General features: G+C 65.9%; 1 protein-coding gene across 1 annotated transcript in view; it reads right to left on the minus strand.

The window, feature by feature from the left end:
* The window catches only part of SORCS2 (sortilin related VPS10 domain containing receptor 2), a gene marked incomplete at its 5' end in the record, with an annotated part of 183,960 nt that extends 164,812 nt beyond the window's left edge, over positions 1-19,148 (minus strand). The window contains one exon of the mRNA XM_037530423.1: positions 18,714-19,148. Coding sequence (XP_037386320.1) covers positions 18,714-19,148 — 435 coding nt within the window. The remainder of the gene's footprint in view (positions 1-18,713) is intronic.
* Between the last annotated feature and the right edge of the window lie 302 nt (positions 19,149-19,450).

The following is a 19,450-nucleotide window of genomic DNA, read 5'->3' on the forward strand; positions in this document are numbered from 1 at the left end:
GAGGACACCCGCAGCTGCAGGCCTCTGGCTGGAAAGGGCAGGGCGGCTGAGCGGAGGGGACTTTCCTGCAGAAATCAGAGGTGGGGAGCCCAGCCTCCACCTCCGCCCTCTGCCCCACCCCACACAGGGTCTCCGGGGCGGGGGTCCGTGTCCAGGCTGCCTGGGTCCCCATGGCGGCTTCCTCCCCGCCCCCCACTTCCTACCAGTTGGCCTAGGAGGGGGCCGAGGCCTGGCTGGGCTCCCGGCCTCGCTGACTTGCATATTAAGACACCAGGATTCCCGCACCAACATTCTGGAAGCCTCCGCGCAGAACGGCACGGCTGGGGCGCCTGTTCCACCTGCAGCTCCTCTTCCCAACTGCCTGAAAGGATCTCCCCTAGTTGTTTCAAGGAGCCCTGGGGGTCGCGGGGGCAGCAGCAAGGCTCACGGGCTTCCCGGGCCGAGGGTGTTCACAACAGGGTGCAGGGCCGAGGCCGTCCGGTCTAGGCAGGGGGCGTGGGCGCCTAGACCCACTGCCTAGACTCTGGCCACGGGGGCGAGAGTGTGGGAGCCATCTCCCCACCACACAGGGGAGGGCTGAGCACCGGGGGAGGCCGCTGCCAAGGACCCGGGCTGCCGGCTTAGCTGATAAACCCTGCGCCACATCAACACGCCTGTCCAGACCATGCCGGAGCACACGCGTGTGCCAGGCAGCACTGGAGTCTGCCATGTAGGCAAACATTTGCACACATGTGCACCCCAATACCACAGCAACACCCAAGATCACTCGTGGTCTCCCCGAAACGCAGTCAACAGAGCAGCCTGTATTTCATCTGGCCCCATTGTGGGCCAAGCCAGCCCCGCCTCCCCTGCCGGGGCTCTTGGTGAACTCAGGGTGCGCCCCTCCCTGGCCGCTGCCCCCCCACCTCAAGGAGAAGCTCTGGGGTTACGGCTTTGGGGGCTAACAGGCTGCAGGCTGAGAAGGTGAGGCCACTTTGACTGTGGGGCTCACAGGGACAAGCGTGAAGCCGAGGACCAGGCCGGGACTGAGGGGCCGGCGCAGCCACTCCCTCCCGACTCCAGAACCAGGGGTGGAGACCCGCAGCTTCAGGGGCTGAAAATAACTCAAAATCGCCCTCATGTGACCCCACACTCCCAGCCGACGCGCTTCTCCGGCTCCAGCTGACACCCTGGGTGGCGTCCTTACGTGCCAGACAAACTGTCCTCGGGGGAAGGGCTCCTCGTGGCCACTTGCAGGAAGACACTTCTGGGGCCCGCTGGGAGGAGGCTGGCGCAGGCCCCAGAGCAGGGAGAGGTCAAGAGGCGTCGGGGCCAGGGCAGCGTGATGCTGCCCACACAGCCCGAGGCACCTTCCCACCAGGGACACAGGTGCACGCCCGGCTGGCCGCCCGCTGTCCACTCCCGGGAGGGACTCGCCGGCCTGGCAGGGCCACAGCTCCAGCCCCCGCACAGAGCCCAGCTTTCCCAGGCGGGGCACTGAGGGGCAGGGCTGTGACAGCCCCTTAATCCGCTTCCACGAGCTCTTGGGCTTTTATCTTCAAAGACAGAGAAATCAAAGCGTTGCTTTGCTTCTCCTTTATTCCCTTCGCTGCATCCAAGAGGGGCAGGACGGTCTTCTCCGCGGCTCTCGGCCTCCACGTCACAGGGGGGACGGGCGCAGACGGCTAAACTAACCCCGGCCTGGAGGCCCCAGCATCCAAACCCGGCCCTGGGAGCCCTTCACGGACAGACCGAGGCTGTGCCAGGAAGGCCCCAGGGGCAGCTCGCAGGGCCTGCCTGTCTCCAGGGCAGGAGGAACACGAAGCACCCACGTTTTGTGAGGAAGGACTGACTCAGCCCGGATTCCGTCGGGCAAAGCGCCGGCTGGTGGCGTCCAAAGTCCCTGTGGTCCCGGGGAAGTCCCGCGGGTCCCCACCGAGCCTCTCCTACCTCCACGACCTCTGCTAATTAAATCTGTTTTCCCTCCAGCACCAGCATCCAAAATTAATAAAGTCGTTGTTGACTCTTGAGTTCACCCGCATCACTGACCAGCGCGTTACGGTCGTTTCATTTTGCCTCCGCGGACGCAGCCTCGGTTCCCACCCCAGAGGAAACGGGAGGCTGCCTCTCGGTTACCGATCGTCAGCAAGAACATGTTTGGGAGAGAAAGCGCCTCTCGCCCTCCCAGAACAGGCCCTCAAGAGGCCCCCCACAGCCCCCTCGTGCCTCTAACGCTCCCGGCGTTTGGGCTCCATCTACTCTCACTCGCTGCCTCCCTAACCCACAGCAAAGGGCGGTCAGGCCTGCGGGTGGATCACGGGGCTAAGGGCAGGGAGCGGCTCCCCGGAGGCCCACGTGGAGCAGGAAGGACCAGAGAGGGGCCCCCGCAGGTGCGCAGGGCTGCCCCAGCTGCGTCCGCGCCCCCAGCAGCCCTGCGCTGTGTCATCACTGCTCGAGCCGGAGACCGGGCAGGGCGGCCCCTCACCAGGCCGCCTCCCCAGGCTGCAGCCGGGGCGCCCCGGAAGGGGCAGAAATAGCACGGAAATAAGTGAAACGGAGGACGGTTCAATGCCAGAGCGAGCCCCCCGTCCTGGGTCCCCTGGCTTCACGCCAGCGACCCCGCCTGCACTGTGACGGAGACCCTCCTCCGAGAGGCGCCCCAGGTCTCTGCTGACGCCAGAGACAGTCAAGCGGGGGGACTCTTTCTTCCAAAGTGGGGCTCCAGGCACGGGCCTGGAAAGCCCTCGGAAAACCCCTGCGAAGGGGGCGGCTCCCCTAACAAGACAACACGCGTCGCAGCAGGAGGTCCTTGCGCGGTGCATCTTCCCGGGCGCCCCGGAAGGCCACTGTGTCCGTGCGGGCGCTGCTGCTCGGGCTGGATGCCCACATTACCCACCGCTCATCAGAGACCACATGTCAAGCTCTGCTCGAAGCCGGACGCGGGGCCCGGGCTCCTGAAATAGCCGTTGGGCCGTGGGCGGGACGGCGGCAGCGTCATCAGACCTCGGCGTGTGAGGGGGTCCGACGCCCCCCGGCTCGGGCCGCTTAGAAAACAAAGGTGCTTGTCACCCTGAGGCTGGAGGCTGAGGCGGTGCAGAAACACCAGAACCACGGTAACGGGCCTTCACTGCGGCCGGTGACCCGGCCAGGGAGGAGAGCCAAGCTCCCACGGCCCACGCCGGCCCCTCCCGGCCTCTCGCTCGCGCCCCTTGGGTCTGCAGGTGCTCACCGGTGACACACCTGTCCCAGGGCCTTTGCGAGGGGTACAGGGAATGCTGGGGTCCCAGAGACCCACGCGGAATTGCTCATATCACCTTTCCAGTGAGGGGTACCCCGGCCACCCTCCCAGGAAGCCAACCACCTCCAGCTCTGACGATTCATGCCCTGCCCCCGTACGCCCCGCACATGCTCACAGTGGGGGGGGGGGCCGCTGGGCACTTGGGTGAGTGCGCCTGGGCGTGTTACTCCAATCCATGGGGATGCGGGAAGAGGGGGTTTCCCCTGCTTCCTGCTGGGCCGATGCCTAGAACCCAGCCCGGAACCGCAGACCTGTGGTCGCACCAGCTCTCCCGGGCCGGAGGCTGTCTGAGAGGGGCTCATGCCTGGCCGCAGGTTGAAGTGGGCACCGGCAACGTGCTGGCCCAGAGCTCCCAGCCCCAGAAACCGCCTGGGCCCCAGATGGGAGGGGTCGCGGCCTGCAGGGAACGGGGCCCGCCCTCCGAGCAGCCCCATGTCCACAAGCTCGGCGACAGACCCCCAGGCTGCGGTCAGTCCCTGCCCTCAGCCAGGAGCCCACAGCAGCCGCTGGGGCAGCCCGAATGGATCCAGTTGGCACAGGGGCTCATCCGGAGGGGCTCTCCAAACCCTCCCAGGAAGCTGTTCCACAGCTACCCAGACTCTCCCCACCCTCGGCGGGGCGCCCAGAACCCAGGTACAGGCCTGGAGGGGCCCGACCTCACCTTCTGTGCCACCCGGCAGTGGCCACACCCTCCGGGCCCAGCAGCCCCTCCCCAGAGGTCTGCTCCGAAGTCGAGAGAGCCGGGATGGGAGGGTCTGGCAGGGGACCACTTCTTCCCCCCTCCCTGCCTGAGACACAGCACCCGGATGACCCAGAACTTGGCCCTCACTCAGGTTCAGATCTGCCCATTTCCCGTCAGTGTCTCCGCAGCCTGGCCTGCTGTGGCGCTGCGGGGCAGAGCTGGCCTCACTGTGGGGACGCCCGTGCCCCTACCCGCCCCACCCCTACCCCCTCCAGCCAGCCCACTTCCCTGCTGCAGGGAGGGAGGCCGAGGCGCCAGGAAGTTCACCGACGCCGCTGGCTCACTGGTCTTTCTCTAGGAGGACACAGAGCCCTCACGCTCCAGCCGGTACCCTTGCGGGCTAGGGGCCTTCCAGGGATACTAGGCCTGGCCACCCCGCACGCTGGCCTCTCTGGGGCATCCCAGGCGCACCATGGCCAAGTCACCCCAGGAGCCAGACACCTCTCTACCCCCGGAGCCTCCGAAGGTGGGACGCGACCCCGGCTTCCCTTCCAGCTCCGGCACTGAGGGTGCAGAGGCCCTCTGTTGCGGTCCTAAGCCTCACTTTTTCGGGTTCCCCTGGGCTGCTCAGGGCAGGGGCTGTCTGCTCTCCGCACGGGGAGCGCTGGAGGGCTGCCGTGCTCAGGCTCTGGCCTGGAAGCGCTCTAGTGAGGGGCCAAATTCTGAGTCATCTTCCTGCTGGAAACATCAGCCCCCACCTCAGCACCCCACACCTGGGAGATGAGGCCGCCGGGCTCCGGCCAGCAGAGGGGACGCATCCTTACCCCGCTCCTCGGATTCCCGTCTCCAGGTGGTGACCACCAGAGCCCATGTGATGTGGGCGGACAGGCGCCGGGGCCAGCAGGATGTCCAGAGCCTGCACCTCGACACCAGACACCCGTCGGTGCCGACAGTCCCTCAGGCGAGATAAAGGGGGCGCCCTGGGCAGGCCACAGCGCCCTGCCCGTGGGGGCCCGGTGACCCCGTGGGATGGAGGAAGGGCGGGTCAGCACGGGAGGCGCCTCCCGCGGAAAGGGCAGCCTCCGGCGCGGCGGGGCCCCGCATTCTGCAAAGCCCCACTGCCCAGGGCTCAGATTGAAATGTCGGAGCTGAGCGGGCATCTAAAGGTCACGGACCGCGAGGCTTGGCGGGAAGCAAATTAAGAGCTCGGGTCCAGAACCCCAGGGGGCTGCAGAGATGATGAAAAGAATAAATCCGCCACCCTGCGCAGCGTGGGAGTGACATAACGAGGCTGCTCGCCGGGCTTGGCTGTCCAGCCGGTGCCCTCCGCGCCGGCGTCCAAGGCCCCAGGCCCAGGGTCTGCACGGCCCCCAGAGACACCCCCTCCACAGCCCCGGCTGGCCGAGCGTCCCCACTCCCTCCCCTCCTACTGCCAGGGCCTCCTCCCTGCCCAGGCGATCCCCACCGCCGCCAAGGACCCCAAAGGTCCGTGGCCTCCCACCCCACCCCTCCGCGCCGGACAGTGAATCTTCCCGACACCCTCCACGGCCCCCCACGCCCTGTCGCCTGGACGCTGCTTCTCAAAACACTTCGTGCAGCCGGTGGACCTCAGTGACGGGGGACTACAGAGCGCGAGGTCCTGTACCCCAGCCCTGCTCGGCCCAGTCCGAGCCCCTCTCGGCCTCCTCCCCGCCTCAAGAGCCCCGTGCACCCACCTCAGGCCAGGCTCCCCCAGGCCGGGCCGCTCCCCTAGCCCGGGGCGCCTTCTGCTGACACCCACGTCATGGGGTCGCGTCCATTCTTCAGGTCCATGGCCGCCTCCGCCATGAAGCCTTCCAGATCCTCCCCGGCAGGAGCGCCCCTGGGCCCCTCTGTCCCTGCCGGACAGGACAGCTGCTTCCTGCGTTGCCACTTCCTGCGTTTGCCTCTTCACATCAGGCTGTTCCGGCATCCCCGCACCCCGCACGATGTGGTGAACATCTGGGGGGCTCCAACTCCCCGGAGAGCCTGAGACGCCAGGCTTCAGCCAGGGCGGGGTGGGGGACAGAGGACAAAAAGGCCCAGGAGAATGTGGGGACACGGCCAACCCGGGGGGGTCCGGCTGGGGCCTCCCTGCGACACGGCGCCCACGCGGGTAATTATGATTTATTAGACTGCGTCCCAGCCCCACGCGCAGCCTCCCCGCTGACAGATCGCCGGGGCGTTGCTTTGTTTTGAAGAATCATTCCTTAAAGAAACCTGTGTGGGAGCCGCTTAATTAATCATTTACTTTCTCTAGCAACTTGGAAACATAAAGGAAGGAAACGTTCAGGGCACTGGGGTGGCCTGTTGGGAGCGTCCCCCAAACCCCCCATCACCCACAACTGGGGTGCCGGAGCCTGGGCTGCAGGACACAGTGCAAGGGGCTTCGGGCCGAAGCAGGCCGGCCACAGGGTCACCCACCGGGCCCCTGCCAAGGACTCCAGAACACTGCCTGGCCCCACTCCCGCTGCCTGGCTCCAGCCCCCCCAGCCACACACACGCTGGGGGCAGGGTTGGCCACGGGGGCAGGGCAACAGGCAGTGGCGCCCCCGGGGAAGGTCAGTGACGCACGTGCACGGTCGAGGGGTGAAGCTGTACCCCCAAATCATAAAGCTTTGTAGACAACTGATAAATCATTTGACTTAAATAGTAGTAACAACAATTTCAAAAAATTTAAATGAAATGAACGCTGAAGATATTTGCAGAAAGTCGCTTGAAGAGACGGCGAGAGGCCTGGGCCGGCCCGCACCGCCACGGCCTGCCGGGTTAGGGGCTGGGAAGGGGCGCCGCCCCTCCTCCCCGGGCCCCTCGCCCCCACGCTGCTCTGTCCAGGGGGGAAGGTCGCAGCCTAAGCCGCGTGCCTGGAGGATGTGACTCTCCCAGGGGCCGTCACCTGGTCTCGCTTCGGGCTGGACAGCCTCAGCAGAGCAGGGCCTGGGCCCGGGGGGCGGGATTCACGCCTGCGGCCTCGGTCGCCGCCCCCCACTCCCTCGGCCAGCGAGCCTGGTGCTTCCTTCACGCAGGACACTTCTGAGGGGGCCTGTGCTGACTCCGGTCCCCAGACCCTCTGCCTTCTCCATCGAGGGAGTCAACCACCCCCAGGGGGGTCCACGCTGGGTGCCCTCTGCCCTGCAGGCCCCGCCTTCCCTCCAAGCTCTGGACCCGAGACGGCGGGTCAGACTCGGCCGCAGAGCGGCCGCCTCCAGGCCCGGGACGCAGCCCAGACAGCGAAGCCAGGCTCCCTGGGGGGCCGCAGGGGCCCACGAACGCCACCCAGGGAGCGGGGCTTGGTGCCTGGCTGGTCCTCGGGACACCTCAAAATCAGCACAGCCGTCGGCCCCTGCCCCGCCTGCAGGAAGCTGCTCTCTCGGACACACACACAGACACACGCCGGCGAGGAAACAGGGCCGAGACCAGCCAGCCCGAGCGGCCGCTCATGACAAGGGACGCGGCGGGGCGGGCGGACCAGGAGCAGCTCACATGTAGGGAGAGGAGCCGGCGGCTGGCCGGGGAGGCCCCACGGTGAGAGGGAGCCAGCCCCTCGCGCCAGGCAGAGCACAGCGGGGCGGGGGGTGCGGGGCGCACACCGGCCCGCTAGAGCTTGGCTGTGACCCACGGGCCTGGGAGCCGAGGCAGCGGCAAGCGGGCGTGAGGGTGGCGGGCGCGTCCCCGGGAGCTGCGAGCCCGCCTGGGGTCATGTTCTCGGCTCAAGGGCTTGGCCTCCTGACCTTCATCATCACGTCCCCCGGCTTCAGAGACTTGAGAACACGCACAGACACGGGCTGGGCCTCTGCTCACACGCGGGAAAGGTGCCGAGGCAGCTTAGATGCCCGAGCGCCACCCGAAGCCCGGGCAGAAATGGAGAAAGGGAGCGTAGCCTGCGCAGAGCAGGGCTCAGTGGCTTAAGTGTCTCTTCATCTCTTGAGACAGGAGTTATTTCAGCGGACTGAAGCTGATATCTATAATTAATATCTATAAAAAGTTGAACCTGAGAAAAAAACTTTTCAGGTTAAAAATCCTCCCGTAATTTCTAGGTAATTAACAGTTCGGTCTCCATCACCGCTCAATTCAGCTTCCACCTGAAACTAATTTCCTTTCTGGCTTCCGCGGCCTTTCTCTGAGTGATGGGGAGCAGGAAGCTATTAGGAGCCTTTTACGGAGCGCGGGCGGGAGGCTGAGGGAATCGGCCCCGGAGCCATCAGGAGCACGGAGCCCGCTGGTTCGGTCCCACCTCTGGTCCAGCGGCGTCCGACAGCTCACGGATCTCCAAAGTGGACCTGTTCTCCCCCAAACGGTCCAGCCACTCGCCCTCCTGGCCCTGGGGCGTCTCTGCCGGGAGGGGAAGCGCCGCTTCCACCTGGGGCCTGCCGTTCCCAGCAGCTGCTTACCTGACATGGGGGCTTCGCGGCCGCACCCCTCAGACACACTGGCCCCGGCATGGCCGCTCAGCTGCCCCAGCAGGTCTGCAGACAGAAGGGCCAAGAGGCCACGCGGGCCAGCTGCTCAAATGTGCTTTGAGATGACTCATTTCCTCTCTGCTCAAGAGGGGGCCCCATGCACCTCCACTCCGCAGACATTCCCTGAGACCCGTGGCCCTCAAGGGTCAGGGCACCAGCCAGGCTGCAAGGTCCTCCGGTCCTGAGAGGGATGCCGAGGGCAGAACGTTGGGACTGCAGCCGGGGGGCCAGGCTGGCAGATCCCAGGCCAGGAGAGGCTCATGAGTACAAAGGCCTGAGAGAAAAGCAGGAGCAGGAAGACCCCAGAGCTGGTCAGGGTTGAGGCATAAAGGCTGGGGCAGGTAAAAGAGGGCGGTGGGGGGTGGGGCAGCCCCCCAGAGATGCCTCCCTAATGCCAGGCCCAAGCCTCTGCAGGTGTGGCCCAATGTTGAGATGAGGTGGCCCTGGCGCTGCAGCTGGGCCCTGCGTCACCACACCTGTCCCGCCCACCTGGGCAGAGGGACAGCGTGGAAGGAGCTGGCGAGGCAGGGGTGAGCACCCCCGCTGGACTCCAGCACACCCTGGAAGTCAGAGACCCTGTGAGTCCATCAGACGTCCTCATTGGCGTCCATTCTGTGCCCAGTCGGTGCCCACGTGGCATCTGCTGAATGAAGCTGCCAAGAGCGCCCCGACAGCCGTCCTCCCGCCCTCAGAAGCTGTGAGCAGAGGCAGCTTCCTTCGGGAAGACCCGCGCGGGCCGCCTCCCAGCCTGTCTCGCTCCGGGGTGGGAGGCGGAGGCACAGGCACCAAAACAAAGACTCCAGCAGCCAAGAACGGGCCGGATCCCGCTGGGGGCCCCACGTAAAGCCAGGGAGCCTGCTCCGGCCCCTTCCCCACCTCCCCCAGAGCTGAGACTCGGCAGGCCGCCTTGGACGCCACCCGCGGGCTCTGCAGGTCTGTCTGGAAAGGCCCCGGCCCAAGAAGCTCCAGGCCTGGCCCAGACCCCGCTCTGCTGCCCTGGGCTCTCACAGCCACTCTGCACCCTGGCCCGGCCCCCAGGAAATGAGGCCGCCAGCGCCCGGACTCCCTGAGATTCTGGCTCAAAAGCGATGAGCAGCTGAATCAGCACCGGGTGAGTGTCCACGGGGACCTCGGCTCCAGGCCAGGACACGCCACCAGTCCACTCCCCTGAGCGCCTGAGTCTGCGCCCCGTCTTGTAGGGCGGCCGCCAGGGCACCAAGGTCTAGGAGTCCCCAGACACCTCGCCCTACTGGGGGTGTCCACCTGCCCTGGGACGCTACCCCAGGTCTCCTCTCCCCAGACACCTCTCTGTCAAGGGGCAGCGTGCTGGACTTCCCGCTGCCCTTTCTGAAAGCTTCTAATACTCAATGCTCCCCTTCCACTGCACCACCGCCTCCATCACGGTCCTCCCACCAGCCCCTCTGGGCCAGGAAACCGAGGCCCAGATCAGAGCTGTGTGTGTAGCCCCCCCAGGGGCTCAGGCCCTCTCCCCACGGTGCCCCCTGCACACCTCACCACCCTGGCATCTATCGGCAATACGCGGGGGTGCAAGCACCCCAACCACAGCCCCCCAAAGCACACCTTCCAAGCTTTCTGAGGGTGACAAGGTGATGCAACTCTGAAGAAAAGACATTCTTGCACACAGATCCCAGTTGAGCCCAAGACAAGGACAAAGGCCATTTTGGGGGTTCCCTTGTTAGGGGAGTATCTCCCAGAGACCTCTGAGAGGCTGCAGATGTGACGGATGAATGAACGAGGGAGGATCAGGATCCTGGCGCTCAGACACCCATGCACCCACTCTCCAATCCCCTATCCTCGGAAGCCTCTGCCCTCACCCCCCGCAGGCGCGCTGAAAAGCTGCGCCAGGCCATCGCCCTGCTTCTGCTTCGCTTTGCTCCTGTGAGTGAACTGAGACCAGGACCGGAGATGCCATTTAAGAGCCCAACTTCATTTTGGAGCCCACATTTGCTTGCCGGCCCTGTCGGGTTAAAGGGCCACATGACAGCAGCAGGCACAGGCCACGCCCCGGGAGAAGCTTCTGGACTCACCCCTCTGCCTCCTCGTCTCTCAGGCAGCTCCCTTCTCCACAGACATGGGGTGGGGACCCCGACTACAAAGCGTGGGTACAAGGAGTGCTCCAAAGAGCTGGGGAGCAGGCAGCTGGGCAGGGAGCCACTGGGCCCAGAACCAACCTTGACAGCTCTGGTCTTTTCCAGGCTCCCCAGCAGAGGCAAGTGGGCCGGGTGCATGACCCCTCCCGTCCATCCAGGTCAAGTGTTTACTGCGTCCACTGAGCACCAGGCACCGGGACAGCAGAGACAGGCAGGGGTCCCCTCCAGGGGTTCACACCCTCGGGGCTCGTGGGGGCCCCAGGGGTGGGAACGACCTGGGTGGGGGCAGGGGCCGCGGAAGCTGTGGGTGGCGGGAGAGAAGGCGTCCCCACGGGCCCCCTGTCCCCGCCCGCCCGCCCGCACCATCTCCGCACTCCTGGATGCTCTCTTAGGGCTTTTCAGACCATGGAACTCAGGGGCCCATGAACGCGGATGAAACACAAAGACTCCTTTCTTCTCACCAACCCCAACCAAAATCGGGCATTTCCTCCCAGCACGGCCGGGCAGCGAGTCCCGGGGCACCCGGGCACCCGGACCTGGTCGCCACAGAAGCCGCTCGCGTGTCCAGGCCCAGCCGGTGCCTGCCAACCTCGCAGCATCACCTATGCTCTGCAGGGCCTCGGACCCGGGCAGTGCTCACGCCTGCCGCTCCCTGCTTGATGTTATTCAGGAAAGGTGGTTTAATATTTTGAAAACTTTATTGCCACGGAATCGGTTTCCTTTGAAGCTTATGTATGTTATGCTAATTATAAAAGCTACATTCTGGGGAAGTTCCATGGGCTTCACCGACTTGGTGGGGGGCGTCTATGGCACGGACAGAACTGAGAACCTCTGGGCCAGACCGGAGTTCCCTGGAGCCAGGAAGGCCCTGGTGCCGGGGCGGCCACGGCCGCTGTGCCCGTCCCAGAGCCGCTGCAGGGACCACACAGGACACCCACAAGCCCAGCGCCCGTCACAGGTGGGGTTAAGCAGCACTGATGGGAATGAATTGAGAACGGGGTCTGCGCTGAGTGCCATGTTTTTACGGAGTGAAAACTGAATCACTTCACTGGTCAAGGAGGAGAGCGGAGGTGCCCAGAGCGGGCAGGGCGGGCGGGGGCCTTCCCGGACACCCCTGCTGGGCCCCCGGCCGGGCATCCAACCAGCAGGCCGACTCCGACTTTCCGGCCTGCCGGGTCTGACTTCCTGGGCTCCAAGCACCAGCCTCCCGCTGGGGTCACACGGGCCAAGCTCCAGGGTTACCAGAAGAAACCGGAGGCAGAGGGGCCATCACACTCATCACAGCTGCGCCCTCCTTCTCCGGCCGCTGGCCAGGAGGGCCCCAGATGCAGGACACGGGCTTCCCGGGCATCCACACGGGCTGCAGCTGACCCGTCAGAAAACTAACAGACTGACCACGAGACCCAGCAATCCCACCTCTGGGTATCTACCCAGAGAACCGAAAACAGGGCTCAAACAGACACGCGCCCCTGCCCACAGCCATGAGACGCACGAAGCACGCCCCAGCACCCATGGGTGGGGCTGGTGGGGCTGGTGGGGCTGGGACCCACCCGCAGGCATCTGTCCTGACACGGAGGTTCCAGCACTGGCCACACCCTGGGGGCCTGGCAGACGCCTGGATGAAGCGAGCCGATCACCCCAACAAATACAGGACCCCGCTGAGTGAGGCCCCAGAGGAGTCGCCAGGGCGGGGGGTGGGAGGCGGGCGCTGCTGAACGGGGCAGCAGCCCAGTTGTGACAGATGGAACGTTCTGGAGAGGACCGGGGTGGTGGCTGCACAGCCTCGTGGACGAAATCGATGGCCCGAACAGGACACTTAAAAAGGGTAGAGATGGTCGACTTTATGTTACGTGCATTTTAGCACAATAAAAAAAAAAAAGCAATCACGAAGAATAGAAATACTCCTCCCGCTAACAGCAGGAACGCTGGGCGAGGGGCTGACATCCGCGGCTGCGGGGCCCCAGCGGGCCGCTCACTCTCTCGCCTGCAGGAGGGGTGATGGGGCCAGGTGCGGGGCAGCGGGTAGCAGCCCCGGAGAAGCTGATTACAAGATGAAGTTACCGCCAAAGCTGCCGCCTTGGTGACCCCAACGGCCTCGGCCCCGGGAGGCCCTCTCCCCCCGAGTGGCCCCGCAGGAACTCAGAGAACCGTTTCGGCATTAAAGCCGGTCTTCAAAAAGAAAAAGAAAAATCCCGGATGGTCTCACTCATAGCAGGAACCTAGAAAACCTAAATAAGGGACCAGGAAAATGAATAACTATAAGAAAGTGAAAATCAAAATCAACAAAAAACTATGAACCAGAGACACTTTTTGGGGGGTGGGTGGGGGGCGGGAGGGGAGGGATTGGGGTCAGAATGGGGGGGCTGCAATTGTATGGGGAATATAAAAATAAAATTTATTATTTAAAAAATAAATAAATAAAAAAATAAAGCCGGTCTCGCACAAGCACCCCGCGGGCCGGGCCCTTCTGACCACGCACTGGACTCCCCCGAGGGCGGCCCTGGGGTCCGGGGACAAGGCCTGCAGCCGCAGCCGGCCTGGCAGGGAGTCATCTGCTCTTGCAAGAAAATCACTAAGGGAAGAGAGCGCTGTTATTTTAAGATCTTCGAGCTGGTGTGAGAAGAAACTAATTAAATGATTGTAATTTTCGGTGCAAATAAGCAACTGCTACAGAAATGCGAAGGAAGAAGGAACTTCACCTCAGAAGAGCAGAGTTTGTTGTTCCAGTTGCCGGCGGAGCGCGCCCACGCACGTGTCCCTGTTCCGTTTCTCAGAAGACAAATGCGGCTCCGTGGGGGTCAGGGGACGAGCCCGGCCGTGGAGGCTCCCCAGCAGGCGCCAGCAGCCCCACGGCCAGGCCGACACCACTCACAGCCTGAGCTTTACCCCAAGATGGTGGGGGGTGCACCTGTGGGCACCTGGGCCCGTGTCCATGCTGGGGTGCCAAGGAGCGCTGGCACTGCGCCTCACCCGCGCCCCGGAGCCAGCTCACCCGGAGGGGCTCCCCAGGACCTCCACAGCTGCCGGGAGCAGCTTTGGGTGGGATGCGCGTTGCCGACAGGCTGTGCCTAGGGGACCAGCAAATCTGGAATCGCTTTGGTCGTTTGCTGTTGGCATGAAAAATACTTTTTTTTTTTACTATTCCTTCTGGGTAACTCTAATAATGCCCTCTGCAAACACGTTTCTGTTCCCAGTGAAATGTTAATGATTCCTTCAAGAAACCGTTGCTGAAAAAAAGCCACAGCAGCACAGCGACGGAAGGCATGTTTTTCTCTTTTTGGGGAAAAAGAGAGCATCGTGATGCCTCTTCTTGTTAACTTTCCGGCGCTGGCAGTCACCGGGGGGCACGCGGGTCTCGCTTTGCCCTGGGGAGGGGGCCTGGGTCCCGCCCGGGACGTGGGCGAGAGGCAGCTCGGTCCCCACAGGCCAGCCCGCTCCGGAGAGCACCACGCGAACTCGGGGCTGGCGAGAAGCTATAAATAACGTGCTTTTTGGATTCTGAAAAAAGAAAACCGAGGGAGCCCCCAACAGAGGGCGATTTACAGCCCACTCCTGCCTCCGTCCCAGGCGGACAGGGCGGTGGGCGGCCGGCTGAGCGTCCACTCGCCGCCTGTCCTCCCGGCCTTGTCCTCCGCCCGGCCTGCCTCCCACCAATAATAATCCAAGGAAATTTTAAAATAACAGCCACTCTCTGGAAGGCTGATGCGCGCACAGGGCTACAATCTAATCTGAAGGGGCGTGCAGAAGAATGAAGTTAATTTACGGCCTCTTTAAAATGCTCTCAGGAACCCTCGCGCAAAGACAAATTAAATAGCCACTTGATTAAAGTGAAAGTAGATTTGTGCGCTGTGTTCAGCAACTTCATCAACAGGGCTCGCTCATGCCTGCACGCCAGGCTTCCGGGCTGATGGGTGAGTCCTCGCTCTGCCCCGAGGGCCCAGGCTTCTCAGGCCCCCAGGCTCTGCCTGGTCCTGATTCTCCCACCACCCAGTCTCCCCTCAGCGCAGGGCAGGCTGTCGGCACTCATCCTCCAGGGCCGCTCAGGCGCCGCCTCCTCCAGGAAGTCCTCCCTGGCTGCCCCATGCAGATCCCCAGGGCACAGGGACACTGTGTGATGGAGTCCTGTCCGGATCAAACGTTCGGACACAGAGACCACGTCTGATTCACTCATCACCGTACCACAGCCCTTAACAGACTCTGACTGGAGAGATCAGAAGCAGCTGAGTGGAGGGCGAACAGAGGCTTCTTCTCACCAGGAGTCTCAAACTTCACCTGGTCTCTCCTGGCACAGGGTGACACTGCTGGCCCTCGGGGACTGTCCCCCAGGCACACATCTCCACTCCCGGCCACCTGCCCCACACAGTCGCTCACTCTCTCCACATTCTGGGCTCAGCCACCGGCCCCGGGCCCCTGAGGGCAAACGTAACAGGTACTCAGCACTGGTCACGCACCCCCTGACTTGTGTCTGACTCCGCCTCTCTCGAGACAGCCAGGCTTGGGGAGAAGGCTGCCATGGCAGAGGCCCAGCCCCTGCATACACACCAGTCCCAGCTCAGCCACCCCGACCCAGACCTCCCTCCCATCCGGGCCCCACCCTCAAAAACTGGGCGGCCCACCCTGGGGTGGCCAGGGATTCCAAGGCATGACATGGGAAGTCTGGTGACTGCAGGGGCCAAGTTCACCTTCAAGAACAGAGTGGAGCCATCATCTGCAGGCCGCTGCCAGCGGGAGCAAGGCTGGGGCACCGAGTGTCTCCAGAAGGGCCCACTCTCCAGACGGAGGCTGGGCTGAGCTGGAAGCCAGGGCTGCTTCCCAGAAAAAGGAGGGCCACGGAGCGCTCCGGGAGCCCAGGCCGAGGCTCGGGGCAGACCAGCTCCTGCCCTGCACCGGGCAGCCTCTGCCGTGCCTGCTCCAGCATGTGCCGGCGCCTGCGTCCCCAGGACCCCAGACAGAAAGGAACAGGGCACCGCAGGCAGGCAGGGGCACCCCGTCCAAGTGAGAGCAGCCCCTGAACCACCACGTGGCGCCCCCCAGCCTCAGGCTCAGGATCCTTTAGGAGCGTACTTCCCCCTGGTTTGTCCAAATGTCTTTCCTCTCTGATTTCTGTCCACACACGACGCATTCACACATTCCTCCCAGTGCCCCCTTCCCAGACCTGCCTCAAGCTGCCCCTCAAGCATATTCTCTATCTCCCACGTTTCCCCACTCGCTCACCTGGTACCGCCTCTTCCATGCAGCCTTCCCTGATTTTACCACCGGGGAAGATGGTGTTCACCTCTCCTATCCCGGCCCTTCCTGTCTGTCCCCTCTCTACTCTGGGTAAAATCAGGAGATACGAAGGTAACCAACACCCTCTTCCCCGCTGTTACAGGCCAGATTATGCCCCCAAAACTGGTGCGTAGGAGCCCTAACTCCCAGTACCGCAGATAAGACTATTTGAAGAGGGTCTTTCCAGAGGTGGTGAAGGTGGTGAAAGTGAGGTCTCATGGGGGGGGGGCTCTAATCCAAGCTGACTGGGGTCTTATGAGAGGAGATGAGGACACACGCGGAGGGGAGACCCCGGGCGGACACGGGAGGACAGTCCGCAGGCCAGGAGGGAGGCCTCCCAGGAAGCCAACCCTGCCCCTCCCGACCGTGGCCATCGGCCGCCAGACCCAGCAGGAAGGACCCTCCTGTGTCAGGGGCCCCTGGTCTGGCCTTTGTTCGGTGACCCCAGAAGCACAGACGCGTGACGAGGAACGTGACAGCTGGTGGGAGGTGACCCTACTCCCACCCCAGCAGAGGAGAGGCCACTCGACACCAGAAGAAACGTACGCGACAGCCACGGTGACCTTTTAACTCGAGAAAACAGGCTCAGAAGCGCCCATGTCCAGGACGGTCCTGCCTCTGGCCTCCAGCACGCGCAGACACTGCGGCCCCGAGACCCAGGGCAGAGAGCGGGACAGTCTGCCCAGGTGGAGCTCCGCACAGACCCCGCACGCCCCAAGCTTGCAGACAGGCTGGCGCAGGACAGCGGGGGAGGGGACCCCCCTTCACGCTGGAAGTTCAAGTGCCCTGAGGGGGACGCACAGGAGCGGTCCTGACAGCACGATTCCCGCCAGTTCGCAGCAAACAGGCAGACGGAGGCGCCCCCAGGCCCGAGGCGGCGACAGGAAAGCAGAACCCAGCAGAGCCCAGGCCTGGCCTGGCCCTTCACCTGCCTCCCAGCCCAGGAGGTGCCCCTGCACTCCGCGCCCCCCGCCCCGGCTCCGCGCAGGCAACGCGGCTGGTTCACGGACAGCAGTTCCGTCCCCGCAGCTCCGCGTCAGACAGCGGCGGCGTCAGGAAGGCAGGCCGGGGAGCACAGGCGCCCCAGGGCGCCGAGGGGCTGGAACCCGCTTCTCTGGCCCCTGCAGACGCAGCCAGCCGGGCTCCCGGGGCTGGTTTCCCTGCTGAGGACGCTGCGGAGCCGCGTCAGGGACCGCACGGGAGCCCCCTGGGGGGGCGGGTTTCCACAGGGGGTTCCAGTGCTTGGCCTCGAGTGAGGGTCTGTCTGGGGGTGCCCTGGGCAGAGGTGAAACCGGTTGGTCCCGGGAAGGTCTCCGGCCCCGAGGCTGCGGCTGAGCGTGGACGAGCCGAGGGTCCCTGGGGCTTCCTGGGTCAGCAGGGCTGGCGCTGCGGGGCACGAGCGGCCACAGAGCCAGAGGGACGGCCCAGCAGCGGCTGGTTCCACTGGGGCGCCGGCAGCTCTCACGCCTCTTCGGAGCCTTCTCCCCGGGAACGGGAGACTCTTAAAGCACCCCCGCTCCCCAAGCTCTTCCGGCGAGGACCTCGGGGTCCGGGAATGGGGGAGCCAGTGCTGGCCGGGGCAGTGCAGTCCTCAGGGGCCTTGACATCCCAGCCCCCACCGAATCCACGCTCCCTGACAGTGAAGGCGCACCCGTCCCCTGCCGTGCCAGGTCCTGCCCTGCTTGCCACCCACGCTCCCTGCCCGCTCGTGTCCGCGCCACAGCAGAGGCGCAGCCCTCAAAGGCGCACACTGGGGAGGAGACGGCACCCCCCACCCCCTCGGCCACCCCCAAGCCCCTCTCCCGCACTCGCCTGCCAGCACCCAGGGCACAGCCCACCCGGCACAGCAGTCACCCCACCCGGACACTGCCCCAGGGAGCAGAACAGGGGCTCCTCTGACAGCGCTCCAGCCCGGCTGCCCCGGGCTCCCCTCTACCTCCCCAGGAAGCCGGGGGCCTGAGACGGCCAGGGCTGGGGCTGGGGGCCACACCACGCACCCTCCTTGACCCCACGCCACCCACGACGCTAAAATGACAGACTGGAGCCATTGCTGGTAGCCCCGGGGGTGGGGGTCCAGCTCTTCTGGCACCCCAGGATTTGCGTTCAGTGCTCACTTGCTCCCCTGAGAGCGGGGTCCCTAAGTTACAGCTCGGAGGGGGGTGCTTGGGCCCCGTCCGCTCAGTGTCCGATTCACCAGGGCGGGCCCCTATCTGGGCATGCAGAGGGACAGGCACCCCTTCTGTGTCCTGATGGCCCCCCGCGAGTTAACTCCACCCGCAGCCCGAAGCGTCCAGTCTGACCGAGAGGACAGAAGTGACCGCAGAGCAGAGACCGGGCTCTGGCCGCACGGCCCCAGCCGGGGGAGGGCTGGCAGGGCTCGGCTTTGGGCCCAGCAGGCGGCCAGCGCTGTCCCCTCCAACGTACTCAAGCACCCCACCCCTCCCCGGAGAGCCCCCCGGGGGCTGAGCCCAGGCCAGCACAGGGTGGGTAGGAGGCCTGGCCAGGTGGCGCCTCTCGGGCTCCTCTCCCCGCCAGGGGCGCCGGGGCTCCTGGCCACGGCTGCTCCTCAGAGCTCCGCGCGCAGGGTCAGGGAGAAGAGCCAGGACCAGTCAGGGGGCGCCCCAGCGACTGCCACGGAAGGGAGTGTGCGCAGCACCAAGTCGGGGATGACCCTGAGGGCCACGTCGGGGCTCCCCCAGGCGGCCAGCTTCCCGGAGCCCTGAGACTCCGCCCCGTGACCCGGGGTCGGGAGCCGAGGGGGCGCCCCGGGGCGGGCGGCTCAGGGTCAGGGTCCGCCGCCCCCCGCCCCCCCCCCCGGGTCTCTCCGGCCAGCGGGGTCGCGGGGCCCCGCCCCAGGGTCCGGGCGCGGCGGGGCGCGCGGCGCGGGGGTCACTTACGCTGCTGTTCTCGCCCGTCCAGTGCACCATCGCCTGGTTGTGGGTCGCGTCCCCCTTGAGCACGAACGACGTGCTGACCAGCGAGACCTGCGCCGGCGGCGCCGCCCCGGCCCCCCGCGCCGCCCGCGCCCGGCGCCCCTGGCCCGCCGCGGGGGCGCCGTCCTCGCCGGGACGCGGAGCGGGGCCGGGGGCCGGGGCGCGGGGCTCCCCGCCGCGCGCGCGCCGCCCCCCGCCGCCCCCCGGCAGCGCGCGCCCCGCGGGCGGGCTCGGCGGCGCCCGGGTCAGCAGCGCGCGGGGCCCGGGGCGCGCGGGCGCGGGGGAGCCCCCCGCCGCCCCGCCGGCGCCCGGCGGCGGCAGCAGCAGCAGCAGCAGCAGCAGCGGCCGCGCGAGCGGGGAGCGCGGCGGCGGCGCCCCGGGGCGCGGGGCGCGGGCGGCGGGGCCCTGCGGGGCGCGCGGGGCCCCCGGGGCGCCATGGTCGCCGAGGGGCGCGGCGGGGCGGCGCGGGCGAGGGTGGCCGCGGCCGGAGAGCGGAGGGCGCCGGGGAGCGCGGGCAGGAGCGAGAGAAAGGAGCCGGCGGCGGGGGGCGGGAGGAGGGGACGCGCCGCCGCGCGCAGCCGAGGGCGCACCGCCACCTGCCGGCCGCCCCGCGCCCCGCGCCCCGCGCCCCGCGCCCCGCGCCCCGCGCCCCGCGCCCCGCGCCCCGCGCCCCGCGCGCCCCGCGCCCCGCGCCCCCGCCT

This window comes from Talpa occidentalis, unplaced genomic scaffold (assembly GCF_014898055.3).
Source record: "Talpa occidentalis isolate TD23 unplaced genomic scaffold, MPIMG_talOcc4v2.1 talOcc4.6, whole genome shotgun sequence".
NCBI lineage: Eukaryota > Metazoa > Chordata > Mammalia > Eulipotyphla > Talpidae > Talpa > Talpa occidentalis.